This window comes from Cetorhinus maximus, chromosome 17 (genome assembly GCF_964194155.1).
Source record: "Cetorhinus maximus chromosome 17, sCetMax3.hap1.1, whole genome shotgun sequence".
NCBI classification, from domain to species: domain Eukaryota; kingdom Metazoa; phylum Chordata; class Chondrichthyes; order Lamniformes; family Cetorhinidae; genus Cetorhinus; species Cetorhinus maximus.
Window position 1 is genome coordinate 52,507,936 of NC_135895.1, and position 25,674 is coordinate 52,533,609.

Consider the following 25,674-nt stretch of genomic DNA (forward strand, 5'->3'; position numbering starts at 1 on the left):
AGCTTGAGTGTACTAAGAACTTCTCTTGGTTAAGTCTGAAGGCCCCTTAATGCATCCCAGAGAGTTCTGGCCACTACTTGGATGGCCAGAGTTTAGTGCGCTGCCCGAAACCCCACCCACCTCTGCTCCACTCACCTGACTGATTGGTGGCAGCTTTGCCCACTGGACTGCATGCTGTGCTCTCAGCTCAGGTGCAGGAATTCTCCTAACCTGCACTGCAAGAGGCTGCGCTGTTAGCTTGAACCATGGGGGAGACTGGTCCAAACCTGAATGATGACATTGCAAGGGGCTGTGAATGCCTCCACCAGTGACAGCTCCATGTCCAGCTTTCGCAAGGAGATTGTACAACTTGCTCAGTCATCCAAGTGTCCTGCAGTCCACTAAAACGCTCATCAGTTTGCAATCTGTGCCCGAAAATTTAAAAGCTCTGGGGCATTTGGTGGCACTTTCATTCCGCTGCTTTGCTTGAATGGGCAGGTAAGCTAGAGGCCTGACTCCATGCATGTCAACATGGCTGCACCTGAACTGTCTCAGCTGCAGAAGAACGGTCACTTTATACAAGGTTTCCCTAATGCATGGCCACTTCCCACCACCACCCCACTCGCACGTGCTTGTGCACCACCATCAACTGTAGTGCAGCCCTTGCCCCAGCACCGCATTGTGAGCCAGCTGAGAAAATGCAACTTGCTTGTGCCCTTGCCTGAATGCGCAGCGCCTCAACCTTGAGGTCCAACAGGCGACCTTCGCAAGTGCTGCGCAATGTTACTGTGCACTCACCTCCAAGTTCCCCTCGAAGTGCAGCTCGCCAGGCGCACGCCTTATAAATGCCACTGTGAAACACGTCGGCGTGCAATCATGCCAACGTGCCCGGATGATGCAGCATGGGGGATGATTCCGGTGAGCAGGGCTTATAATGATATGCATATGTATTCAAGTGCAATTCCCAATGTGTGGCGGCAGGAAAGGCGGCCCGCCATTGACAGGCGGAGCAGACGATTGCAACCCAGTTTCACAACATCATGAAACTGACTTTTGGCCTGCCAGCCATATTGTCCGCTCACACCCAGCATGGCCACACACCAATGGGCATGGAAAATTCCACCCAGGGATTCTTTATTCAACTGGAATCAGATCTTTATAAAAGTTAATAGAAGAGCTTAGCTCAGAGAAACAAACTATTTACAATGGACATTTATGCCAATGCTCCAGATCCACCAGGAGACCGCTGAGAGCTTAACACCCGATCTATAACCAACCAAGCAGGAGAGTACAGTGGGTAGTCCCTCTTACTGTTAACTTCCCGTTACATCGTGACCCAGACTGCCTTGTCTCCCAAATATGAAGGGGATCTTCCTCTCTTCGTGGCCTTTCAAATTCAGGGGTGCTGTCCAAGTGGTCCGTCTAGGTCTCCAGAAGCTGTTTACCCGCTCCACTGCTACTTCCCAGTTCTCTAGCCACTGTCAGAGGCTTCGGTCTGTTCCTACTCATGGCTTTAGGTCCTTGATGCTGTGACTCACCTGTCTGAGAGATCTGCTCCTGCTCCTTGCTGCCACCCTGCTCTCTCTTTCTCTCTGCGACTTCTCGCTCCACCTCCCTATTCAGCCTGCACTCCAGGCTCCACCCCCTTCTACTTCAGCCCATGTTCCAAGCTTCCGCCCTCAGCCTGCAGCGGGCATCACTTCTCAAACCGAGGGAGGCCCACTGGGCCGACCAAGTTCCCTGCCTGGTGTCCTCCCGGGGTGATGACCTCTGCTGGCAGGGATCCAGTGCCCTGCAAGGAATGCCCTGCAGTGGGCAAGGTCGGGAATCCAGTCCCGCACTGACATCACTAGTCAGGATGCTGAGCTCCCGCTTATCTTTCCTGCTACATATATATAACACTATTTACCTACCCATTAACATTTGCTTAAGATATAAATAACTTGTTGCTCCATGCAAAACATTATATTTTTTACACCTATTCATTATTTTGCTGCAACGTGCATTACACAATTCTACAAATTTCTCTCCACATTCTGTTTTCAGTGTTGATAACTGCACTTTATCTATTTTCCAGTAATCTTCTCTGTTGTGTTCTGCAAAATAAGACAAATGGGGCCTGTACACTTCCTATATATTCCCGTTTTTGCAACTTGTAATATTTTTTCTGTGCCCCTTTGTTGCTTTCTGGATTTCTCCTGCTGTTCTTGGCATTTGTGTAAACTACTTCCTTTAGCTTTATATTTACCTCATATGTTAAGCATGGTTGCTTGACTGTACAAGTGACACTTTTGATCTTTAGTTGGTCTTGTATTTAACTATATACTTCCTTAAATACCTCCCACTGATGGTGAAAAAAGTCAGGAAGTTTTCCATATTTCGAAATGGTGGAGCAGATTCTGGTGGGTTGTCTTGACTTTTTCAATCCTTGCAAGGAATGTGGTGCGAATGTGGTGCTGATCCTCGCAATCTCTTCAATGTTTTCTAATTAATCCTGAATGGCATTTTTCTTCAGGTGTCCTTAGCACTATCTTCCCACTGGTTGCTTTCATTTGCATCAAGCTAGGGTGCTTTTCAGCTTACATTCTGAAGTCAAACATTTTGAACTTTTTCCAAGTTTTTTTTAAATGGTTCCAAAGGTGGGTTACTAACTTATGGCTTAGATGGACATGTTAAATAATGTTATATATTACAAAACATGACATTATCATGTATGGTTACGTCATTTAACATTATGCCAACTACTGTTGCAACATTTAAAAATGCTTCGATCATGAAATGATTGAATGCATAACAGACGGATATCGATCTTTATATATGTGATAGGAAGTAGGAAGGAGACTTACCTTCTGCATTAACTGCTAGAGGCTCAAAGTTTTCGTCAAGCACAACAAGAGAACAGGTAGCGTCAAAGCCAATTCCTTGGAGATAGCACAGATTAGCTGCCTGAGCTATTCTCTGCAAGATAAAGGAAAATATGCAGTAATAAAATTAGTTGTTAATTTGTTTATCATTATAATCTGCATTTTTCTGTATTCACTGATCGGATGTAGCCTTTGGTTCCGGCCCACCTCCTCCTTCGACCTCTAGGTTCAAATCAAGCTTGGGAAGACAATAGTTACAAAGGTGTGTTTGTTTCAATGTAAGGCTGCTTCATTTATAATATTTTTCTACTCTTTCCTTCATAGTTTTTCCACTTCATTTACTAACCGCTGTCAAGAAAGCAGGTAAGAAACCATTGTATAGGCCACCGCCAAAATCATTCTGATCCTAGCAGCAAGGTGATATGCAAGAAGGTGTGGGAATTGCGACATATCCAATTACCTTACTCCCAATGGAAAACCACCTGATCTCTGCTCGTCACTTCCCCACAATAGTACAACAAAGATTGAAAATGCCATTCAATTTTCAGGTTTCTGCACTTGACGTTCTCTCCGGCTCAGTAGTACAGTCACTTCTAGAGGTAAACTTTGGGTTTTTGGCAATCCTTGGTGCACCATTTTGCCAATATTTAGTTAAAACAATAGCATAGCTCCAGAATAATAATAGTGAACTTTTGCTTCACATGCAAGCTACTGAAATATATCATATGCCACCATATGATTATGAAGTGCAGCAGCTACTATACTACTGGGCCTCCTTTTTTAGAGTAAATAGCTTATTGTCGGTTACAGAGTCTATTTCAGGCTGTTGAAAAACAGTTAAATACAATGTAGAAATGCAACACAGGAAAAATATGAGGCAGTTGCAGAAATTTCTTCAACTAAATGACTGTGTCTGCTGCAATTGGCACTTCCTTTTCCAACCACAACAGTGATATTTGCCAGTGGCTCATCATCTAGTCTATCTAGAACAAATATCATAATGGCCCAACATTTCATGCCAGGAAATTTTGGTTTTATGGAGGAAACTGTTTGCCAATTATTGCTAAGAGCACGATAAAAAATGCTGCATTAGTAATCACAATCCTCATGCCAAGTGGCATAAGGACTATGGTTATTGTTACAACATTTTCATTAATCTTTATAAATGCAATGAGATTTGACAGAAAACTCTGTTACATTTCAGTGGCTTAAACTGTAGTTCTTTGTATTTGACAGAAATGCCAGTAGCAGACAAGGTACAGGATTGCTGTGTTACAGAAATACAGCCTGGTCTGTGAATAGTTGTTTTGTTCAATATTGTCACGCAAATCTTCTTATAATTATACCTTTGAAACAGTACAGCAGGCTGCCCAGATATCAGCTGAAGACTGCTCATAGTAGTCAGGCTGTGGTTTCCAAATTTGGATCGGTTGTTCAGCTTGCACGACCACTTTGCCATTCTGGTCTGTAAGTGCTGCTCGTACACTTGCAGTTCCCACATCGATCCCCATGTAGTACTTCATGTTGGGTCAGTCTGTGAATTAAACAAAGGATACTCAATTGGGAACTGTGAAATGTGGCATTCCACAAGTAAAAAATATCTAATCATTTACCAAGTCACAAATAAGGAAGATCTGACAGCTTATCTATAAGAAAGTTATGAAGAGATGATGCAGCAATTCCCATTATCTTTGTTACTTCTGATTTAATCAAAATTTATTCCAATGTTCCACACAATGTGCTTTATTCATATGGCAAAAAAATCACCTCACATCATTTTAATGTTTAATGTGAATTATTCATGATGTTCTAACTATTAACAAAAACACTTAAATGAATATAATATTTAGCAGCTCATTTGACCCATATCTTGCCTTTGTAAGAAAGTTAGAGAAGATGAAAAGTAAATTTTATGGGCTATTTTGATCAAAATCTAAAGTTATTGCAACAGTCCGCACAAAGCTAATAAGCTCTTATGTACATGATGTGAAATCAGGATCAAAGACTATAAAAATGACTCGTATTATAACATAATTTTTATACAGTCCACAAACACCAATTTAAATAAGTAATTTGTGCTACCTATTTTTTTCATATGGGCTAAGACTGCATTCTATTGCTGTAATTCAGTGACACAATAGTCCATTGCCTCTAGGTATTCATTCTTCACTAAGTGAAAAATAAGCGCAATGGTCATCTGTTGCATTGTTGATATATGATTACTAACTGTTCACTGAAAGTGTCCAGTTAAAGTGAAGCTGTCACCAATGAGCTTTGGGATGCACTTTGAAGGTCTTTTATTATAATTAAAAACAAATGTTATTTGTGAATGGCATATTTAGAGTCAGGGTACAATGCTTGGCACACTGCCCAAAAACGAATGTGATGCACGAGAGGAAGTTCACGTTATAATAAAGATCTTTCTCAATCTTAAGACCCTAAAGCTGCAAAATTCAGCTCTGTCGTGCAGCTAGTCTTGGCACTCTGGGAGCCAGGAAACGAAAAACATGGCAGAGGGTCTGCTACCATTGAATTCTGGCGTGGCCCAAGGTGATCATCATATTTGAAAGGGCGATGGTGTAGGTGCTCACAATGCTCCCTTTAAACTGCACACATGTGCAGCCATGCAGCAATCGGGAATGTGCCACACTGGGAACAAGCAGACCATGCACAATGTTCCCTTTAAAATGCATGCATACATGGCCCTGTGTAAATCTTTAAGGGACCATGCAGTGCAACAAGCTGGCTGCACACAGTAAACGGTAGTTAGAGGGAACATTGGTCCCATGCACGTACCAGAAGCATGCAGAGTAATCATGATGTCAATCAGCATGTAATGCTGATTTTGCACACAAATTTTGGACCTTGTGGATCCTGTTAATGCCCTTTCTTATACATGAACAGCTGAATATGCGTCCAGCTACATAAGGACCCACCTCCGACTATTGCTATTTAAAGACATCGCCATTCAATTTTCAGGTGAGGTGCTTTTAACTTTTTTTTGCTGCTGAATAGATAGTGGAAATACAGTGTACTGTGGATTTTAGAGGAGTTGACGAGCACTTTTTCAGTCAGCAGGGTGTGGTAGTGGATCTTTTAAAGGTGCGGTGTGGATTTGAAAGGCCTCTGAGCAGAGCACTTACTCCCAGTAATGGGAGATATAGTTGCAGTTCTTCTTGGGCTGCAGCATGAAATGCAAATGGAGCGGAGACAGCAAAGAGGAGAAGCCTTTCACAAACGAACAAAGACGAGGGTTCTCAAGAGGAAGCCTTACCCACCTAGGGTCATTTGTTTATTCTTTCACTGGACGTGGACGTTGCTGGCTAGGCCAGCATTTTTATTGCCCATCCCTAATTGCCCTTGAGAAGGTGGTGGTGAGCTGCGTTCTTGAACTGCTGCAGTCCATGTGGTATAAGTACACCCACAGTGCTGTTTTGGAGGGAGTTCCAGGATTTTGACCCAGCAACAGTGAAAGAAAGGCGATATAGTTTCAATTCAGGACGTTGTGAAGCTTGGAGGGGAACTTGCAGGTGATGTTGTTCTCATGCGTCTGCTGCACTCGTCCTTTGACGTGGTAGGGGTTGCGCGTTTGGAAGGTGCTTCATCGGAGCCTTGGATGAGTTGCTGCAGTGCATCTTGTAGATGATACAAACTGCTGCCACTGTGCATTGTTGGTGGAGGTTGTGGATGTTGGAGTTGTTGGATGAGGTACCAATCGCCTTGACCCTCCAGCTCCTCTACCTGTAGCTCTCCTATGTGTCTGCAGTTCTCCTTTGTGTGTGGACACACGGCATCTATATTTAATTTTCTTCCTGTTTGTACTGCTTCCAGGTCAAGGGTTGCCAGTTCTTGCATAGTTCTGTATTTCTTATCCAAGAAAAGTACAATTGATTCCTTTATAATTGATGCAAACTCTTAAAAGTCCTTTTTTAAAAACAACTACAGATTCCGCAGGCCTTTTAAAGAAATTACACATTTCCCTTACTTTACTGCTTCTGGACAAATGTTGTCACACTCCCCCACCCCCTCGCCCTGGACAAAACAACAAATTTATTGTAGTGAAGCTTTCCTCACAACAGTGTTCCAAATATTGCAAGTTATCATAAACACTTTAACAACTAGTATATTACATGCAACACATCGTATTTATAAAATAAGCTTCATTACAAACATACAGTGTTATTTTATAATCTTATAAAATTCAATATGTTCACCTGGCTTTAGGACAATGTTTCTGTCCCTATTCTTTAAACTCTTGACATCCGCAATCACATTGTTTCAGCCTGCGATACACACAATTTTTAGTGTAAATTGCTGCGGCATCAAACTCCACTAAAACAACCTTTGATTCTTTGTTAAAAGATTATACCTTGGTTTGGCATTCTTCATATTGATTTTTTTTAAAATCAGTATTGGATTGTGCATATTCTGGACCCTGGGATAGTTTCCGTGATGGGCCTTAAGATCCTTCAATTCTTTTAGTCTGGTTAACTTGGTTAAGAACTGATTTCTGGCAAACCATTTGAAATCTGGGTCCTAGCAGCTATGAGCTGGAATCTAAGGACAAATCTCTTGTCATAGCGTTTCTTACTCTCTGGATTCAGCAATTTCCTGTTCTCTTCTTTAAAGCCAGACACTAAATTGTCATCAGGGTTTTCACTTTCTAAAACACTCTGAAGCATTCTTTTCAGGTTTTAACAACTGATCTCCATTTTCTTCTATGTCTGTACGTTTTTTTTAAATGCCCAAGTCTTCGAAAGAAGTTTCAAACAGTCAAACATCCTAACTGTTCTTCATAACAATTGAATTCACCTCATCATGTTTAAATTCAAGATTATTTTTAAATTTAACTCTTCGGTTTTCTTTTTCAGGAGATGCAAGTTTAACACTTCCTCCCTTTGTGCATACAGTTCATTCTTCTGTCAAGTAAAAACCGCTGAAGCTGCTTCAAGAGCTTTCATCAGGTTATGTTGATGTTCAGCTAAGAAAGCTTGACGCTCCTTTTTATTTAGTCCACAAATTTTCTTAATTTCTTTTTACTTTTCGTCCTCCCACTACATTCAAGCTTTGTCTAATTCCTATCTAGCGAAAACAATTGCCTCTCTGTTTTGAAGGTTTAAATTACACTCAAGAACATGTATCATTTCTCGCAACTCAATAGTGTCAGCATTGGACTCAGCTTTTCCACTCTTTTTCAAAATACTTTTTCCCTCTGTTTCATCATTAGCTTTGAGTAGGGTTGGTAGCTTTCCGCTGTGCCTCATCTTGCTCATACTTTTCCTGCATTTTTAGTTCAGGCTATTTTAAAGCTTCGCTAACTGCTATTAACTTTTCCTTTACAGCCTGATGCTCCAATGTCCTTTTAAAATTAGCAAGCTGAGTTTGACTTTTTGGACACATCTTTAGTCGAAACATTAATTCTCACAGCAGGTTACAGAAAGTCATGGATTCTGTTAAATTATTCAGTTTTTCCTGTACAATTTCAGTTTCAACAGCCTTGCTGGGCTTTCCCGAAGACAGGAGACAGCAATGCCTTACCCCCAGCCAAGTCATTTCCTAACAAGAAATGAACATCTTCAACAGATTACACCCACAATTAGACAACCAGCGATTAAACCATATTTTAAATTAACCTTATACAAAGGAACAATTTCCATCAATACTGTGAATCAATCCCTTTTTATTCTTCCAAACTTTTAGAGAGAGCTTCACGTAACCTGCCAACATCAGTGACTACGCTGATCCTGTACCTTGAAGGATAATAATCGATTTGCCTGCCTCAGCAGATGAACATGGGGGACACTTCACCTTCGAGCAAAAAACCTCCATAGCTTTCCATCACCCGATTTATCCTCTCAGTGAATGTGGGAGACTCCCTGCTTGTTATGAGTTTTACCATCAGGCCATTATCATCTGGGGCACACCCCTTGACTAGACAAATGCAACAGGTTTGGATTTTAACTTCCAGCATTCAGCCTTCATGTGTCCTTTCTTATGACAAAAATAGCATATTGAACACTTTGAACTAAAGCTGTCATCCGAACCTTCACTTCTACTAATCCAAGAAGGTCCTTGCCTTCTCCCTCTTTCTCAGCAGCCCCTTTCCTCTTCTCATCATCGACCTTCCCCTCATTCCAGTTTCTCCACAAGTTTCCAGTTCCTAATCATTTATGAATTAACTCACAATTGTCTGCCATTACTGAGGCTTCCCTTATTTTATGAACTTTGTGGGCTTCAGGTGAGACCAGAATCACAAAGGGACACTATTTTTGATTTCCCCCAGCAACATCACCTCCCTAGGTTATCAAAGTTCTGTTCCACCTTCATCAACCTACCCCACCTATTGAATGACATTTCCTCCCCCCCCCCTGGCAAATTCTACATGGGTCTGACCTGTTTGCTTTCTAAAATTTCTAAATTTATGCCTGTAGGCTTCTGGTACCAACTCGTAAACACTGAGTACAGCAATCTTTACTTCTTCGTAATCACATGAGTGCTCTGCTGAAAGGGATGAGTATACCATCAAAGCCTTCCCCACCAAAACGCTTTGTAGGAGTACTGTTTTTTCTGAAAATTCAGATCCATGGCAATTTTCTCAAAGGACACAAAGTACATCTCCACTCCTTTCTCACTAAGTAAAAATTCTTCATCAAATCAAAATTAAGGGGAGTTCTCTCTAAGTCAGCTTCATTTCCCCTCATTAACTCAAGTTCACTAACCAGAACTCAGGTTCCATTTTGAGTTTTTCATCTGTCTCTCTCTTTTGCTTTATGTCTGCCCTCTTTCCCTATCTCTTTCCTTACTTCTTTCTTCTCTTGCCAATTTCTCTCTTTCTAAGTCAATCTTTCACAGTTCTATTTATTTTTCAATTCTGGCCAGTTGTACTCAATCACTAACAGAACTGCCTTTCTTACTTGAGCCCTGAGTGCCTTGCCAATTCAAGGATGCCAACCCTCTTAGCTCCTGATCTTACCTTAATCCCCAAGGGCTTTGCTACAGCTTGTAAATCGTCTTTTCTTAATTGTTTCAAATCTCTGAAAGATCCTATCTCTCAACAAAGGTTAGATCCTCAAAAGGTAACCATGTAGATTTCCAAATAAAATATAGCAAAAGCAAATGTGAAAGCTTGTTTGTTTAAATGCTGGAAAGTTCCTCCAGCAAACCAGCTTTACAGTCTCCAGGTTCAATCACAGACTCAAGCCCCCAATTTTGGTTCAATTCCCATGGGGAACCGTTAACCAAAATAACCAAAAATTTACCATAGGACCCCCAAATAAAGAAATTACCAACAAGAGTCCATTTTATGTAGCTTTTACTTTAACACAATTCAGAGTCAACACAAGTTAAACATGAATTAACAGGCAATTGATATTTCAAATAAAAAGGTAAATTTCACTTCAAATAGTTGATAAACAAAGATATGTCTTACACAACTACAAGCATGTATGGCATTACATAGCTACGCAGTTCCACAATATCCTGTTGTTTATTCACACAATCCGGTCAGGATAGAACGACAGTTTACGCCTCCAAGTTTCACAGGTACGATTATCATCAGCAAGGAGCACGTCTATGAACCCACTCTCCCTCGTGTCAAAACAGTCCTGATGGTGAACCTTTCCAGGGTTCCTTTTCAACCAATACGGTTTGGCCACTTTTGGGAAAACAGCCAGCAGTATCTCCAAGCTACTCACAGTTTTCCAGGTTATAGGCCTTATTTTAGCCAGCTCACGCAGTACCTGAAAGAGCTCCTGTCTCCTTTGATGTCAAGCAAAAAAATCTGACCTCTTCCTGAGAGTCTTTTGCTTCTTCCCCTCACAAGAACTCTGTGTTCCCTTATCTGTCTCTGTCTGCTTTTCCTTTGGCCTGAATATTCACTCCCGGGTCGGGACTGCAGAGTCAGGACAATTCCTGGCTCTGCAAACCCGATACAAGAGAAAGAGCCAAAAACATCCGATTTGCAGTTGGGATGAGGCGGACGAAAATGGGAATCATGGCGGGCAACTTCAGAAACAGGCAGAAGCTTCCAGGTGTAGAAGGTCTGCTTTAGTGCACTGGTTCTTTACTGGTTCTTTGTCCAGGATTTTTAAAAATGTAATGAAACAAAAAACAGCCCTCCAGCCCTCACCCCTCGTATCCTTTTTGTCTCCCACACACTCACCATGCCACATCCATGTCCTCCACCTAACCCCCATGGCATCTCATAACCTCTATGCCAACCTATGCCCTTCTACCCACCCCCTGGCCTTTTGTAGCCCCTATGCCAGCCTATGTCCTTCCACCACCCCCATGGCCCTTTATAGCCCCTGCCAACTTAGTACCAGGCGTAGGTGATGGCGTAGTGCTATTGTCGCTGGACTAATAATCCAGAGACCCAGAGTAATGCTCTGGGGACCCGGATTCAAATCCCACCACGGCAGATGGAGGAATTTGAATTCAATAAAACATCTGGAATTAAATGTCCAACGATGACCATGAAACCATTGCCGATTGTTGTAAAAACCCATCTGGTACACTCATGTCCTTTAGGGAAGGAAATCTGTCGTCATTACCTGGTCTGGCCTACATGTGACTCCAGACCCACTGCAATGTGGTTGACTCTTAAATGCCCTCTGAAATGCCACTCAGTTGTAACAAACCGCTACAAAGACACAAGAAAGGAATGAAATCGGACGGATCACCCGGCTTCGACCTAGGCACCGGAAATGACAATGACAATCACAGTCTTATCGACCCTGCAAAGTCCTTCTTACCAACGCTTGAGGGCTAGTGCCAAAATTGGGAGAGCTGTCTCGCAGACTAGTCAAGCAACAGCCTGACATAGTCATCCTCACAGAATCATACCTTACAGATAATGTCCCAGACACCACCATCACCATCCTTGGGTATGTCCTGTCCCGCCGGAAGGACAGACCCAGCAGAGGTGGCGGCACAGTGGTATACAGTCGGGAGGGAGTTGCCCTGGGAATTCTCACATCAACTCTGGACCCCATGAAGTCTCATGGCATCAGGTCAAACATGAGCAAGGAAACCTCCTGCTGATTTCTACATACCGCCCTTTCTCAGCTGATGAATCAGTGCTCCTCCATGTTGAACATCACTTGGAGGAAGCACCGAGGGTGGCAGGGGCACAGAATGTACTCTGGGTGGGGGACTTCAATGTCCATCACCAGGAGTGGCTCAGTAGCACCACTACTAACTGAGCTGGCCGAGTCCTAAATGACATAGCCGCTAGACTGGGTCTGAGGCAGAAGGAGAAGGAACCAACAAGAGGGAAAAACATACTTGACCTCATCCTCACCAACCTGCCTGCCGCGGATGCATCTGTCCATGACAGCATTGGTAGAGTGATCACCACACGATCATTGGGGAGGCAAAGTCCCGCCTTCACATTGAGGATATCCGCCATCGTGTTGTGTGGCACTACCACGTGCTACATTGGATTGGATTTCGAACAGATCTAGCAATTCAAGACTGGGCATCCATGAGGCACTGTGGGCCATCAGCAGCAGAATTGTACTAGAACACAGTCTGTAACCTCATGGCCCGGCATATCCCCTACTCTACTATTATCATCAAGCCAGGGGATCAACCCTGATTCAACTAAGAGTGCAGAAGAGCATGCCAGGAGCAGCACCAGGCATACCTAAAAATGAGGTGTCAACCTGGTGAAGCTATAAAACAGGACTACTTGCATGCCAAACAGCATATGCAGCAAATGATAGAGAGAGCTAAGCGATCCCACAACCAACGGATCAGATTTAAGCTCTGCAGTCCTGCCACATCCAAGCGTGAATGGTGGTGGACAATTAAACAACACACTGAAGGAGGTTGCTCCACAAATATCCCCATCCTCAATGATGGAGGAGCCCAGGACAGCAGTGTAAAAGATAAAGGTGAAGCATTCGCAGCAATCTTCAGCCAGAAGTGCCAAGTAGATGATCCATCTCGGCCTTGGCCTCCTCCGGAGGTCCCCAGCATCACAGATGCCAGTCTTCAGCCAATTCAATTCACTCCACATGATATCAAGAAACAGCTGAAGGCACTGGATACTGCAAAGGCTATGAACCCTGACAACATTCCAGCAATAATGCTGAAGGCTTGCGCTCCAGAACTTGCCGCGCCCCTAGCCAAACTGTTCCAGTACAGCTACAACACTGGCATCTACCTGGCTATGTGGTACATTGCCCAGGTATGTCCTGTATACAAAAAGCAGGACAAATCCAACCCGGCCAATTACCGCCCCATCAGTCTACTCTCCATCATCAGTAAAGTAATGGAAGGGGTCATCAACAGTGCTATCAAGCAGCACTCGCTTAGCAATAACCTGCTCACTGATGCCCAGTTTGGGTTCCATCATGGCCACTCGGCTCCTGACCTCATTAGGACCTTGGTTCAAACATGGACAAAAGAGCTGAACTCCCGAGGTGAGATGAGAGTGACTGCCGTTGACATCAAGGCAGTATTCAACCGAGTGTGGCATCAAGGAGCCCTCACAAAATTGGTGTCAATGGGAATCGGGGAAAACTCTTCGCTGGTTGGAGCCATACCTAGCACAAAGGAAGATGGTTGTGGTTGTTAGAGGTCAGTCATCTCAGTTCCAGGACAACACTGCAGGAGTTCCTCAGGGTAGTGTCCTTGGCCCAACGATCTTCAGCTGCGTCATTGATGACCTTCCTTCCATCATAAGGCCAGAAGCGGGGATGTTCGCTGATGATTGCACAATGTTCAGCACCATTCGCGACTCCTCAGATACTGAAGCAGTCCAAGTCCAAATGCAGCAAGATCTGGACAATATCCAGGCTTGGGTTGACATGTAGCAAGTAACATTCGCGCCACACAAGTGTCAGGCAGTGACCATCTCCAACAAGGGAGAATCCTACCATCACCCCTTGATGTTCAATGGACTAGCCCTATAAATACTGTGGCTACAAGAGCAGGTCAGGGGCTAGGAATCGTGCAACGAGTAACTCACCTCCTGGCTCCCCAAAGCCTGTCCACCATCTACAAGGCACAAGTCAGGAATGTGATGGAATACTCCCCACTTGCCTGGATGAGTGCAGCTCCCAGAACACTGAAGAAGCTGGACACCGTCCAGGACAAAGCAGTCCGCTTGATTGGCACCACATCAACAAACATTCACTCCCTCCACCACCTATGCACAGTAGCAGCAGTGTGTACCATCTACAAGATGCACTGCAGGAATTCACCAAGACTCCTTAGGCAGCACCTTCCAAAACCACAACCACTACCACCTAGAAAGGCAAGGGCAGCAGATAGAAGGGAACACCACCAACTGGACGTTCCCCAGCCAAGTCACTCACCATCCTGACTTGGAAATATGTCGCCGTTCCTTCACTGTTGCTAGGTCAAAATCCTGGAACTCCCTTCCTAACAGCACTGTGCATGTACCTACACCACATGGACTGCAGAGGTTCAAGAAGGCAGCTCACCACCGCCTTCAAAGGCAGCTAGGGATGGGCAATAAATGCTAGCCCAGCCAGCGAAGCCTACATCCCATGAATGAAAAAAAACCAACTCATGCTGACCCATGTCCCCCACCCACCCACCAACCACCCTTTGCCCTTACACCCTCCATGCCAACTCACCCAGTATCCACCATGGGAAAACCTCAGAACCCATGCTGAGATTAAATAAAATAATGTTCTAAGTGTGTAATGCGGACTTAATTTTTTTTAAAAACCCATTCATAAAACCTTTCACTACATTTATATTCCTTCAACTACATAATCTCTTACAAAAATAACATTTCATCAGATGCTTAATCCTGCATAAAAACAAACATCTCATTTAAGTGCTTAATCCATTAGAATTCATAGTCCCACTTTGAACAGTCTATAGCCACTTATAGCTGTCAAACTGTGAAATGGCAGGTAGTCCACTATGATAGTGGAAGGTTGTGAAATCAGTCATGCAGCACTAATCCCGTAATGATAACCTTCAGGCTTATGACAACCGAGCAAAATAGCAAGCAATATTTTTTTTAACAACCCACACAGTCATTTCAAAGATTTAAAAGGGCATGGGTTTTAAATGCATTAACAGCTTTACAGTTCTCCTTTTGGGAGTTGCTTTTGACAGTTCCTTTTAAGCTGTTTTTGACACTTTTGACAGTTCTTTTTGACACTTTTGACAATTCTCTTGACAATTCCAATGAGTTTATGCACTTTATACAGACATTCATGTCCACCTTTTAACCATGCCCAAAGGGTACCTTATGTCTCCCAAAGGACAGGTTACCTCTCCCAATGGGCACCTTCCAACCCCAACCACGTCTCTGCACCGTATTCAAAGGGATCCTCTCCCTCTCTAAATGCATACCTCAACTCTCCAAAGGACACCGCAAAGCTTAGACCTGTTCCTACTAGGTCTAATATGCACAGTGTCTTTCCCATTTCTGGCTCATGAAAATCAGACATGGCTGGAGCCAGCTGCAGTTTAATATGGGCAGCTGCCTCCAGGAAATGTGCATGCGCTAATCCTGACCCAGCCTCATTCCTGCCCCCATGAAAATGTTAGGTGCCATGTTTAGGGGCAGGACTTCAGTATATTGGCCTCCTGCACCAGAGAGGCTCTCCATCATTACGAAAATCCAAGCCTTTGTGTTTGCATCTGTGCGCTGATTGCCTTCACCCTCTAGCTCCTCTGCTTATAGCTCTCTATTATGTCTGCAGATCTACTTTGTGTATGGCCACATGTTATCTGTATCTTAACTTCCTTCCTGTTGGTACTGCTTCCAGATCAAGGGTCACTAGGTCACATGGACCAGTGTTTCTTATGATCCAGGAGAGGTACAATTGATCCCTTTATAATTGAAGCTAACTCTTAAAAGTCTGTTTCAAACATTCTTAAAAACAATGATAGATTCCACAGACATTTTAAAGAAATTACAAATCTTCCTTACTTTACTGCTTCCGGGTCAAACGTCATCACAAGTCTGCAAGTGTTCTCATAAAATTGGCAACCATTTCCACGCTGTAAAGGATAGGGTCCTAGTTGTGCACAAAGCTCTGTACAAAGTTGGTGCCAGACTCCTCCATGCTCCTTGACTTTGGGCTCCATTGCAAACCTAACAACGCACCAAGAATTTTGGGGTGCTTCCATCAACTTTTTCCTATTTACCGCTGCATTGACCTCTTCACCTGAGTCCTTTGCAACAGAACTCAGCTGTGACCTCACCCTCTGGAGTACTGTTACACGCGCTACTCTTTCCCCTGGACTGGCTGCAACCCAGTCATGCCTGCTGACTCACCACATGCAGGTAACACCTCTATACCACCTTCTAAGTTAGGTACACCAATAGTGCATAGGGAAGAATGTAGATGAACCATAGTAGTGGAAAAACAACACAAAATTAATTAGAAATTAATGATAATGCAAGGTGTCCCACAGCCAAGTTGTGGAAAATAAGAATATATTTGAGATGATTGCTTTCCCTCTTTCAGAAAGGACCTTTCACCTGGCATGAGAGATTTCTTAGCTTTTGTACTATGAGTTAAATTATATCACATACTAAAATCATTATTTTTTCTATAAGGGTGGGGACTGTTGCTATGACTTAAGCCATGTAATGGTCTGTTGGAAAGAATATGATCACTGATCTGAAAGGCTTTTTCTGTTCTTTTGCTCATGTGAAAAGAGTGCAATGAATTTCAGGCATGAGTTTTGTTGGCAGTTGATGTAAAAACTATCCTAAATTTTGTATTCCACAATCATAAACAACAAAAATTTATCATGTGGTTTCCTGGGCACATGGGTGGTGTACAGGAGATATGTTGGTGCAGCTGTCCAAAAAGCGTCAGTGCTCTGTTTCACATCTGCAGGTTTGGCTCTAATGGCATCATTAGGGCTCAACAGCAATTTTTATGCGATGGCCTGAGTGAGATGCCTCAATAGCTTTCCCTGGGTGAGGACTGGGGCAGGAGGATCAGGGCCAAATGGGTATGTTTTTTCACTTCAAAAACAGAATTACCTGGAAAAACTCAGCAGGTCTGGCAGCATCGGTGGAGAAGAAAAGAGTCGACCGATGCTGCCAGACCTGCTGAGTTTTTCCAGGTAATTCTGTTTTTGTTTTGGATTTCCAGCATCCGCAGTAGTTTTTTGTTTTTATCTCTATGTTTTTTCACTTTCCTTGTGGGGCAAGAAGGCGTAGGAGTGCTCCTCCAGGTCCCACAAGGAAAGTTTAGGCCTCTCCAGATGTGGACTGGCAGCTCTTCCTTCCCAATGGCAGGACGTCCACAAGATGGTTCAGGCAGCCGACCTCATCACCTACCAAATGTCAGTAGAAGTCCTCAGGGCCACATGATTTTCCACACTTCCTCTCAATTTTCCATGTATCAGGTGGGATGCAAATGAAGCCCAGGAGTTAAAATAAATTGGGCCTCATTTCTGGAGCAGTGAGTGAGTTTCTAACATAATGCCTGGTGTTGAAATTGGAGTTGTCACATTCAGTAAATGTTATTCCAAAGGTTCCATGTAGACAAATGTTCAAAATTGACTGGCAGGAAAAGACCAGCTAGTCTATCAAGCCTGTTCCACATGCATGAATACTGGAGCATCATGACTAGACACAGTGTTGTGTTATAGGTTTGTTTGGTGCCTCATTGATGAGATCTTGAGACTTGTATGTTTAAACATGAACCATTTATTGGTAATCCTTAACTATGTACAGGTCCCAGTTACTGCCATGCATGGTGCTGCTGCCATGCAGGTTCCTTCTAGACTGTTATCTGATTCTAATACCATGTGACTCTATACCTGATACCGCAAGCAGTGCTATTCTCCAGTCTCATGTTAACACTTGCTCCGCTAAGCACCTTTACATTTCAGTGGTATTTGGCACACATAGCATCATACAACATCCTCCTTTCATCTATAAAGAAAATTTTCCTCCCTTCCAATGAAGTATAGCTATTTACTAAACAATCTTTACTTGCTATCCCTTCTCCCCAACCTCAACTCTCTGACTTTATGAATTCAGACGGTCTTAAGGCTTGACAGTTCTTCCACATCTTGGTCTGTCACATTTGGAGGAATAGTGGCAGTACTCCATGTTTCTGGTGCTTGGTTATCTCTGTTTGATTTATTTTTTGCACTCCAAGTTGCGTTTCTTTTTATTAACAACTGAGAGTTTGATTTCCTTCTTTGATTTGCTAACTGTGGATACTGTGGGTTTGTCCTGAGCCTTCCCGCAGGGAATGTGCACTCCATTCATTCCTAGAGTGGACTCGAATTTTCTTTGTCCGTGGTGTCCGCCATTTTCCTGTTGGGCCCTGACGTTTGGCAAATGGAACCTTCATTTCCACTTGTTTCACAATTTCTACCAAATATTTGTTTGCTCTTTTATTTTCAAATCGTTTTGCAAGCTTATGAATCTTTTTATTCAGCTCAGCAACTACTCTGGTGAGTATGTCTGAGACATCCAGTGTTTCTTCTTTGTCTGGTTCCTTGCGCTCCAGCGTCAGATTTACATTTTCCGATCTTATTTCTGTCTTTTCTTTCCCTGTCTGCAACAGAACTTTGTCCTTGTCCTTCATTTTGGTTTCACTGTTGGCCAGCTCTGTCTCTGGCGAAGTCTTAACTTGTTTCAGTTTTGGTCCCTTTACTTGAGGAAGGAGGTAGTTGCACTGGGGACAGTTCAGAGGAGGTTCACTAGATTGATTTCAGAGATGCGGGGCTTGTCTTATGAGGAGAGATTGAGCAGTTTAGGCCTATATTCGCTAGAGTTTAGAAGGATGAGGGGAGATCTAATTGAGGTATATAAGATGCTAAAGGGGATAGACAAAGTAGACATGGAATGGATGTTTCCCCTTGCGGGGCATTCTAGAACGAGAGGCCATAGTTTTAGGCTAAGGGGTGGTATATTTAAATCAGATGAGGAGGAATTACTTTTCTCAAAGGGTAGTGAATCTGTGGAATTCACTACCTCAGAGTGCAGTGGATGCCAGGACACTGAATAAATTTAAGGAGGAGATAGACAGATTTTTAATTAGTAATGGGTTGAAAGGTTATGGAAATTGGAGCTGAGGCCGAAATGAGATCAGCCATGATCGTAATGAATGGCGGGGCAGGCTCGAGGGGCTGAATTGCCTCCTCCTGCTCCTAGTTCTTATGTTCTTATGTAATTATGCTCCTCATGGCTTTATTATCTGCTCACAGTTTGGGAAGTTCCACAGCTTTTCCTTTCAATACCTCCTCATTGTCATTCAGCTGGATCTTCAACACCTTTGCCTTTTTCTTGTAGCTTTTGACTTCCTCCTGGAATACAGAGCACTGCTGAGACTTCTCTGCCAGCTGATTCTTTAGTTTGTTCAGAGTGACTGTAAATTCATTCTGCTTCTCTGCTTAATCTTCCAGAGGTGCAAACTTTAACCCAAGGGATCCTTGTAGCGTGTGAAGGTCTTTCAAAGGATTTTTATTTTCTTTGCAAAGCTCACTTGCTTAATCTTGCGTTTTCCTCTAATTCAACAGAGTGTCCAAGTTTCTTCTGCTGTTCTTCCACGCTGCTGTTTAAGACGGTCTTCATTTTTTCAAGTTTCTGAATGGTTACGCATTCCTTTTGCATTTGATCTTGAAGTACGATCAGCTGTTCTTTCAACTGTTTTTTTTCTTGTTGACCTCTTGCCAACTCAGTCTGGGCTTCAATGCATTCATTTTGTTGCCACTGATAGCTCCAATGCAGCTTTTCCTGAAGTAATATTCAACATCCATTTTAGCGCCTCATGTTTTTCCATGGCTACATATTGATTCTTCAAGGAGTCTTTCAGGGTCGCAACTTCTTTGCATGCCTTTTCTGCCTGCTGTTTTGCCTGGCTGTACATCTGGTTGACTTTTCCCAACTCCTGCTTTGATTTGCCAACTGTGGAATTGAGGGTCATTATTTCCTCCTGATACCTTTGTGTCATCTCTGAAATTTGTTTGTTCAGATCTCGAACAGCTTTGTTCATTGAAGACTTCAGTTTATTATGTGTTTCCAAAGGTCCATGCTCAGCTTGAATCTTGCACTTCAAATCTTCCAGTTCAGCTCTGATGTGAGCATTTTCCTGTTGAACAGCTTTGTTTACTTTTTGCACGTTTCACTTCTTTTCAGTTTCCTCAGATAGCTTTCCTTCATTCACAACCATCTGCTCACTCCACACTGCCATCCACTGTTGCAGTTTGGGTGCTGTGTCAGCATTTTCAAATGCTGTATTTTTAAGCCTTTCAGCTGCTTCTCAGCCATTTCTTTCTTCTGCACTAAACTCTTCAGCTCGTGCATTTCATTACACTGACATGTTCATCGACCATCTTGTGGATTACTTTAATATTGTTGTCCTTGCTCTGGGATCTATTGACTCCCTTTCTCTAGGGTTTTCTGTCACCCTCTCTCTGGAGTAGTTTGTTGTCCCCCTCTCTGGGGTCTATCGTTGCCCACAGCATTTTATTGGGTGTGTGCTAGGGTCTGCACTCTCCACAACTAGCAGTTTAAAGTATCTATCAAAGCCTTTTAATATCTCACCAAATGCTGTTGAGTATTGATCTTTACTCTGTGGAGTACTTCACCCACAAATGAACCAAATACAAATAAAAACTTGTCAACTTGTACTTCTTATGATTCCTTATTTAATCCTGTAATTTTCCTGTAAACTAAAATTTTCTTCTCCAAGGCTCCCACTCTTGGATCTGTTTTAGCCATTTTCTTATCGAAAATGGGTCTGACTCTTTCAATTTTCTGTCCACGGCTTTTTTTTTGTGTTAGTTGCAGCTTTAAATGTCGTTGCCCATTTAAGACAGTAACTGTTTTTTTCACTCAGGCTGTCTGCAGTCTGTTGGTTTCTTTGTTTTTGATTTTTGCATGCTTTTGGTGGAGCTTTTGGTGATGGGCCATCTCATTCCCTTCCAAAGTTTTCAAAACTTTTTTTTTCTGCAGGCTTTCCTTTTTTTAAACTTTTTTTTTCCTTGCAGCGGTCTTCCAGCTTCTGCAATTTGCTGAGCCCTTGGGACTTCCGCCTATTCGACAATGTAAGTACAGCTTCTTGTTTGTAGTTTTGCACATCCATCTTGTGATCTGACCAGGTTCCTTTACCCTGTGTCACTCGGTGTTGTAGTGAACCTTTTTTGTAATCTTGCTCACCTGTCTTGTGATTTGACCAGGTTCCGTCACTCAGGGTCTTGCAATGGACCTCCACTCACACTGATGGATTCCTCAATTTCCAAGTCTGTAGTGAAGCTTCTTCAACAGTTTCTTCAATTTTTCTTCTTAGGCACACATCTCTCTGGTCAGGCTTCAGCTGCTTTTAGTTTCCATATCTTGGGATTTTGTTCTGGGTTCATCATTTAAATGCCACCTTTCATACCACTGCTGATCACCATGTTGTGTTATGGGTTCATTTGGTGTCTCTTTGATGAGATCTTGAGACTGAACCAATTATTGGTAATCCTTAACTATGTACAGATCACAGCTATTGCCATGCATAGTGCTGCTACCATGCAGGTTCCTTCTAGCCTGTTCTCCGAGTTTATTACCATGTGACTCGATACATCATACCGTGGGCGGTGCTATTCTCCAGTCCCACATTAACCCTTGTTCTGCCGAGCACCTTTACAATACAATGGCATGCAGGCACATACAACATACATCTGAACCCCCCCCCTCAGCCATATAACCTTCTGGAATGGATATGTTTCATGTTCAATGTGTATGTTGTTATTAATCCATCTATGCTTGCCAACATTTATGAAGCACAGAATTATAAAAGGCTTGAATAAAAGAGCTGAGGGCTTGCAGCTAAATAAACAAAATGTCATAAGTTAATATATAATTGTGTATCATAACTTAATCATCTGAATACTTGAGAATATATTGCCGGAAGATAGTCTCGTCTGTTGGGGTTACATATAAGGAAATGACAAAAACAAAACCAGCTATTTTTGTTCCACTATGGACTGTGCAGCCAGGTTTTCTAAATAAGAGTAGATAGCAGGCAAGGCTCCCCAGCGGCAGAAGTAAATTAGCCACATATAAGTTTATAAGTTGTAATTCTCTTATTCTCAATGGCATAAAGAAACATAACCTTATTCATTCTTGTCTGCCAATTGGAAAATTATATTGTCTGATAATCTTCCAAATTCAGAAGAATATCATAGCCAGCTCTGAAGCCTCAAAATTCTGGACGGTAATTTCTGATTTCTACAGTTTGTGATATTTTATATGCGGTATAAAGCTGGTCTTATTTAGAAAACCTGATACTTTATACATGGTACTTTATACGTGGTACAAATAAATGAACTGCAGGCTTATTTTATTCTGGGGATTTACTGCAGCCTTTCACCCCACAAACTCTCCCACTATTATTGCCTGAAAATGGATCAGTTTGGCAGTACCATGTGGACCTCTACAATTGTCTTACTTCTGTAATAATCCGGAGAGGCTGGGCTGTGTGAAGATGGGATTGTGACTCTTCCCACCTCTGGGGAAGAGGAGAAAGAAGTATGATAAAGCCTAAATGTTTCTGTGAGCGAGAAAGAGAGCATGGTAAAGAGAAGGTAAAGTGCTGTTGCAGTTGCTGATTTGTGTTATTGTTATTATAATTTTATTACAATTATTTTTAATTACACTTACTACTGTGTGCATGATGGTATTTGGAGCTTTATCTGGAAGAGGTTGAAGACCCAAATATCCAGTGCTTACATGAGGATACATAATCATCAAAGCAAACACAAACTCATACAGCTCAAATTGACAGGAACAATCAAAGTCTTTCATCTGTAATGATTTTTATTTTTAAGCCACTTCCCCAAGTTTTCAAAGTATGGAGTGTACAGTGTTTGTAGAATCAACCATTGTGTTATATTGTTTCTCAATGAGTGGTATGTTTTTAAATCACAGACGAAGGTGCATTATCAGTTCTATCCATAAATAACTGTTTGACAACACTATAACAGTATTGAGAATGGTGCCACAGCTTGAAAATCAAAAATGCAGGGCTCATGCCAGATCATAGTGAGGCTATGGCTTCTTATACTGTAGGAAGAGCTTAGAAATGTTTGTACATGAATTGACAACATAACCTATGTAGGCAGCCCAAGTATCCCAGCATTACTAGTCATGTACTTGATTGGAAATCAATATATTTGTTAGAAGTGGTCAAAAGCATAAGGGGCCTGGTGCAAAGAATATATATTTTTATTTCTGTTGGACTGCTGTAAAAAACATATCTTTCTATTTTCTGTTGGACTGTGGGTTAAAATTACAATGGCTGCTGGTTGAAAGATATGTTCACTAGAACAGGATGAGGGATATATACAATGTTGCAGTCTTGGAACAGAGTGTGTCATGAAAGACAGGATGGTGCTGGAAAGGAGTCCAGGACCAAGGGAGCTGTGTGGCAACGTTTTAATTGGCTCCTGACCAGGTGACCCAGTTTTGTGTGAGAAGCAGTGCAGCAGAATAGCTCCTAGTCTGAAAGGAACAAGGCTTAAAAGCTCTCTCTCTCATGTGTGTGTAAGATTCCAATAATCTGACAAGAATAGCTAGCTGGCTTTTTCTCCACATATCTCTATAACCTGCTCTCTGAAAACCCCTGTCAAGAGGCAAAAGGGGGAAATTACTGTTAGAGACATTGAAAGACAAGTGCTCAACCAGTGAACTAAATACCGAAAGTGCTGGAAGACCACCTTGTGTCATCAACAAGAACTGAAAGGAATTTGGAAGGCCTTGATCAAAATCAACCCATCCAATCCCATACTCCAGAATTGGTGCTATTGAACTGTTTCATCCCACCCTTAAAATCCATTTTTGTGTGTGTCTTGTATGTGTGTGTATAGGGATTTTAGAAGGGGTAGAGTTTAGGTTATAGAGTTAGAAATTAGCAGGTCATATCTCTTTCTTTTGCCACTGGTTAACAACAGTTTGTTCAATAAACAGTTATTTACTCATTAAGTTTACAAACCTGGTGCTAGTATTCTGTTAACTTAAATTGAACAATTAGGTAGAATTTGGGCAATCTGGTAGTTTGATCAAACTTTTCACATGTGGCGTGGCTCAGGGAATAGTGGGGCTTGATATTACAGCGCACTATGCCCAACAAGTCGTGACACTGAACAGAGTAGATAGCGAGAAACAGCTCCATTGGTGGAAGGGTTGAGAACCAGAGGACATTGAGTGATTGGCAAAGGAATAACTGGTGGTAAGAGCAAAAACATTTTTTTTTTACACAGCGAGTGCTTAGGATCTGGAATGTACTGCCTGCGAGTGTAGTGCAGCCAGATACAATCAGGGCTTTCAAAAGGGAATTGGATAAGCATTTGAAAAGAAAATAAATTGCAGAGCTACAGGAAAGGGCAGGGGGATGGAACTAGCTGTGTTGCTGTAGCAGAGAGCCAACATGCACATAATGGGTTGAATGGTCTTCCGTGTTGTATCTATGATTTTGTGATTCTATAATATCTAAAGGCCCCAAAGCCCTACTTATTAGAAGTAAACTTTTAGTAAGTAATTTTGAGTGAAACAAGAAAGTTACATACATGTCAATAATCAGCTTGCTATGTTAACAATCTGCTTTTCAACCCATATGTCAGCTTGTCACTGTTTCACGGAAAAAGCAGCTTTTTTCACTGTGACTGGAGGTTGTTAATAAATACCAATCAAGTCAACCTGAAGGCACAAATGGAAGCTGTCAGAGCTTATCAGATCAGTTGGAGGACAAGCCCTTGGCACTAATTTGTATGGGCACTATTAGTTGTGGCAGCAAACTTTTGAGGTGAGCAAATGTTTTCTGAGAGTCGGGTATGTTTTTCTTCAGTGTCATGAGGCTACTAAAATGACAATATGTAATATGTCTCAAGAGCATATATGGGGGTATTCCAGGTGTTGTCTTATGGAGGTTTATTTCTCCCTATACCAGCTGCAACCACTTCTTTTGAGTTAAAGAGGATGTTTATCTGTAGGAATACATATATTATTGAGCATTCATGTCACTGCACTGGTGGAATTGGCCATGTTAGGAAATGAAAGGTTAAATATCAAGGGCGATGAAATTTCCCGAATTTAAGTTAATTAGACTTAACTCCCCATATTTGGATTTTTGCTACAGTATGCTAAAATGCTGTGTGGAGTAAGGCATTTGGTTGTTTGTGTGTGAGTGACAGTGCCTGGTTTGAGTGACAGTGCCTGGTTATGGTTCCTTAACCCAGCAGTTTATGGACACACTGTAAAGTTCCCTTTATTACCTCCTACATTAAAGCTGTAGACATCCATGGAAAAATATGAGGAATAATATTAAAAATGAAGAATAGTATAACAGCTTGCTACCCAGACTGCAGTCAAGCAGAAAATTTAGCCCCCCCATGACAATCCAATGTATGTGGGGTGAATTTTCTTGTTGCAGATGAAGTCCCACTGCCGGGGCTGAAAGTGGTAGCCAACCCCGCTTCTGGCCACAGCAGATCCCGGGGCAGCATAATGCTGGCAGCAGCCAATTAAGAGGCCACAGCCGAGGCAGCCATCGAATGAACTCGGGCCCAATCAGAAGGCCAGCAGTTTGGCAGCATCAGCAGCGCCACAGCTGCAGCTTCAGGGAGGGGGGGCCTCAATGGCAGGGCATTATCAAAGACAGGTGAATTGGGCTGGGGGCCGGCAGCAGGCCCTGCATTGGGGCAGCCGTTGAGCACCAACCACACCATTGCCGTGGGGGCAGCCACCGCCACTGCGGGCCCCTCTATAGGCCGTGGGGTGCCAATAAAGGAGGGTCTCCCATCCCAGGACCCACTGGAAGTCTGCCAGGTTTCACCTGGTGGTCTTCCCACATGGTAGCAGCTCTCCCAACATGGA

General features: G+C 42.7%; 1 protein-coding gene across 6 annotated transcripts in view; it reads right to left on the reverse strand.

The window, feature by feature from the left end:
* fggy (FGGY carbohydrate kinase domain containing) overlaps nucleotides 1-25,674 on the reverse strand; it is a 371,941-nt gene that overhangs the window by 329,258 nt on the left and 17,009 nt on the right. For 5 of the 6 annotated variants that reach the window (XR_013579315.1, XM_078561209.1, XM_078561205.1 and 2 more), the window contains exons 2-3: nucleotides 4,190-4,377; nucleotides 2,826-2,937 (exon numbers count right to left, since the gene is read on the reverse strand). Coding sequence is in view for 4 of the 6 variants with exons in the window: in XM_078561209.1 (XP_078417335.1) it covers nucleotides 2,826-2,937; nucleotides 4,190-4,366 (289 nt within the window). In the remaining 2 variants the exon portion in view is untranslated. The other variant, XM_078561210.1, reaches the window with a different exon arrangement.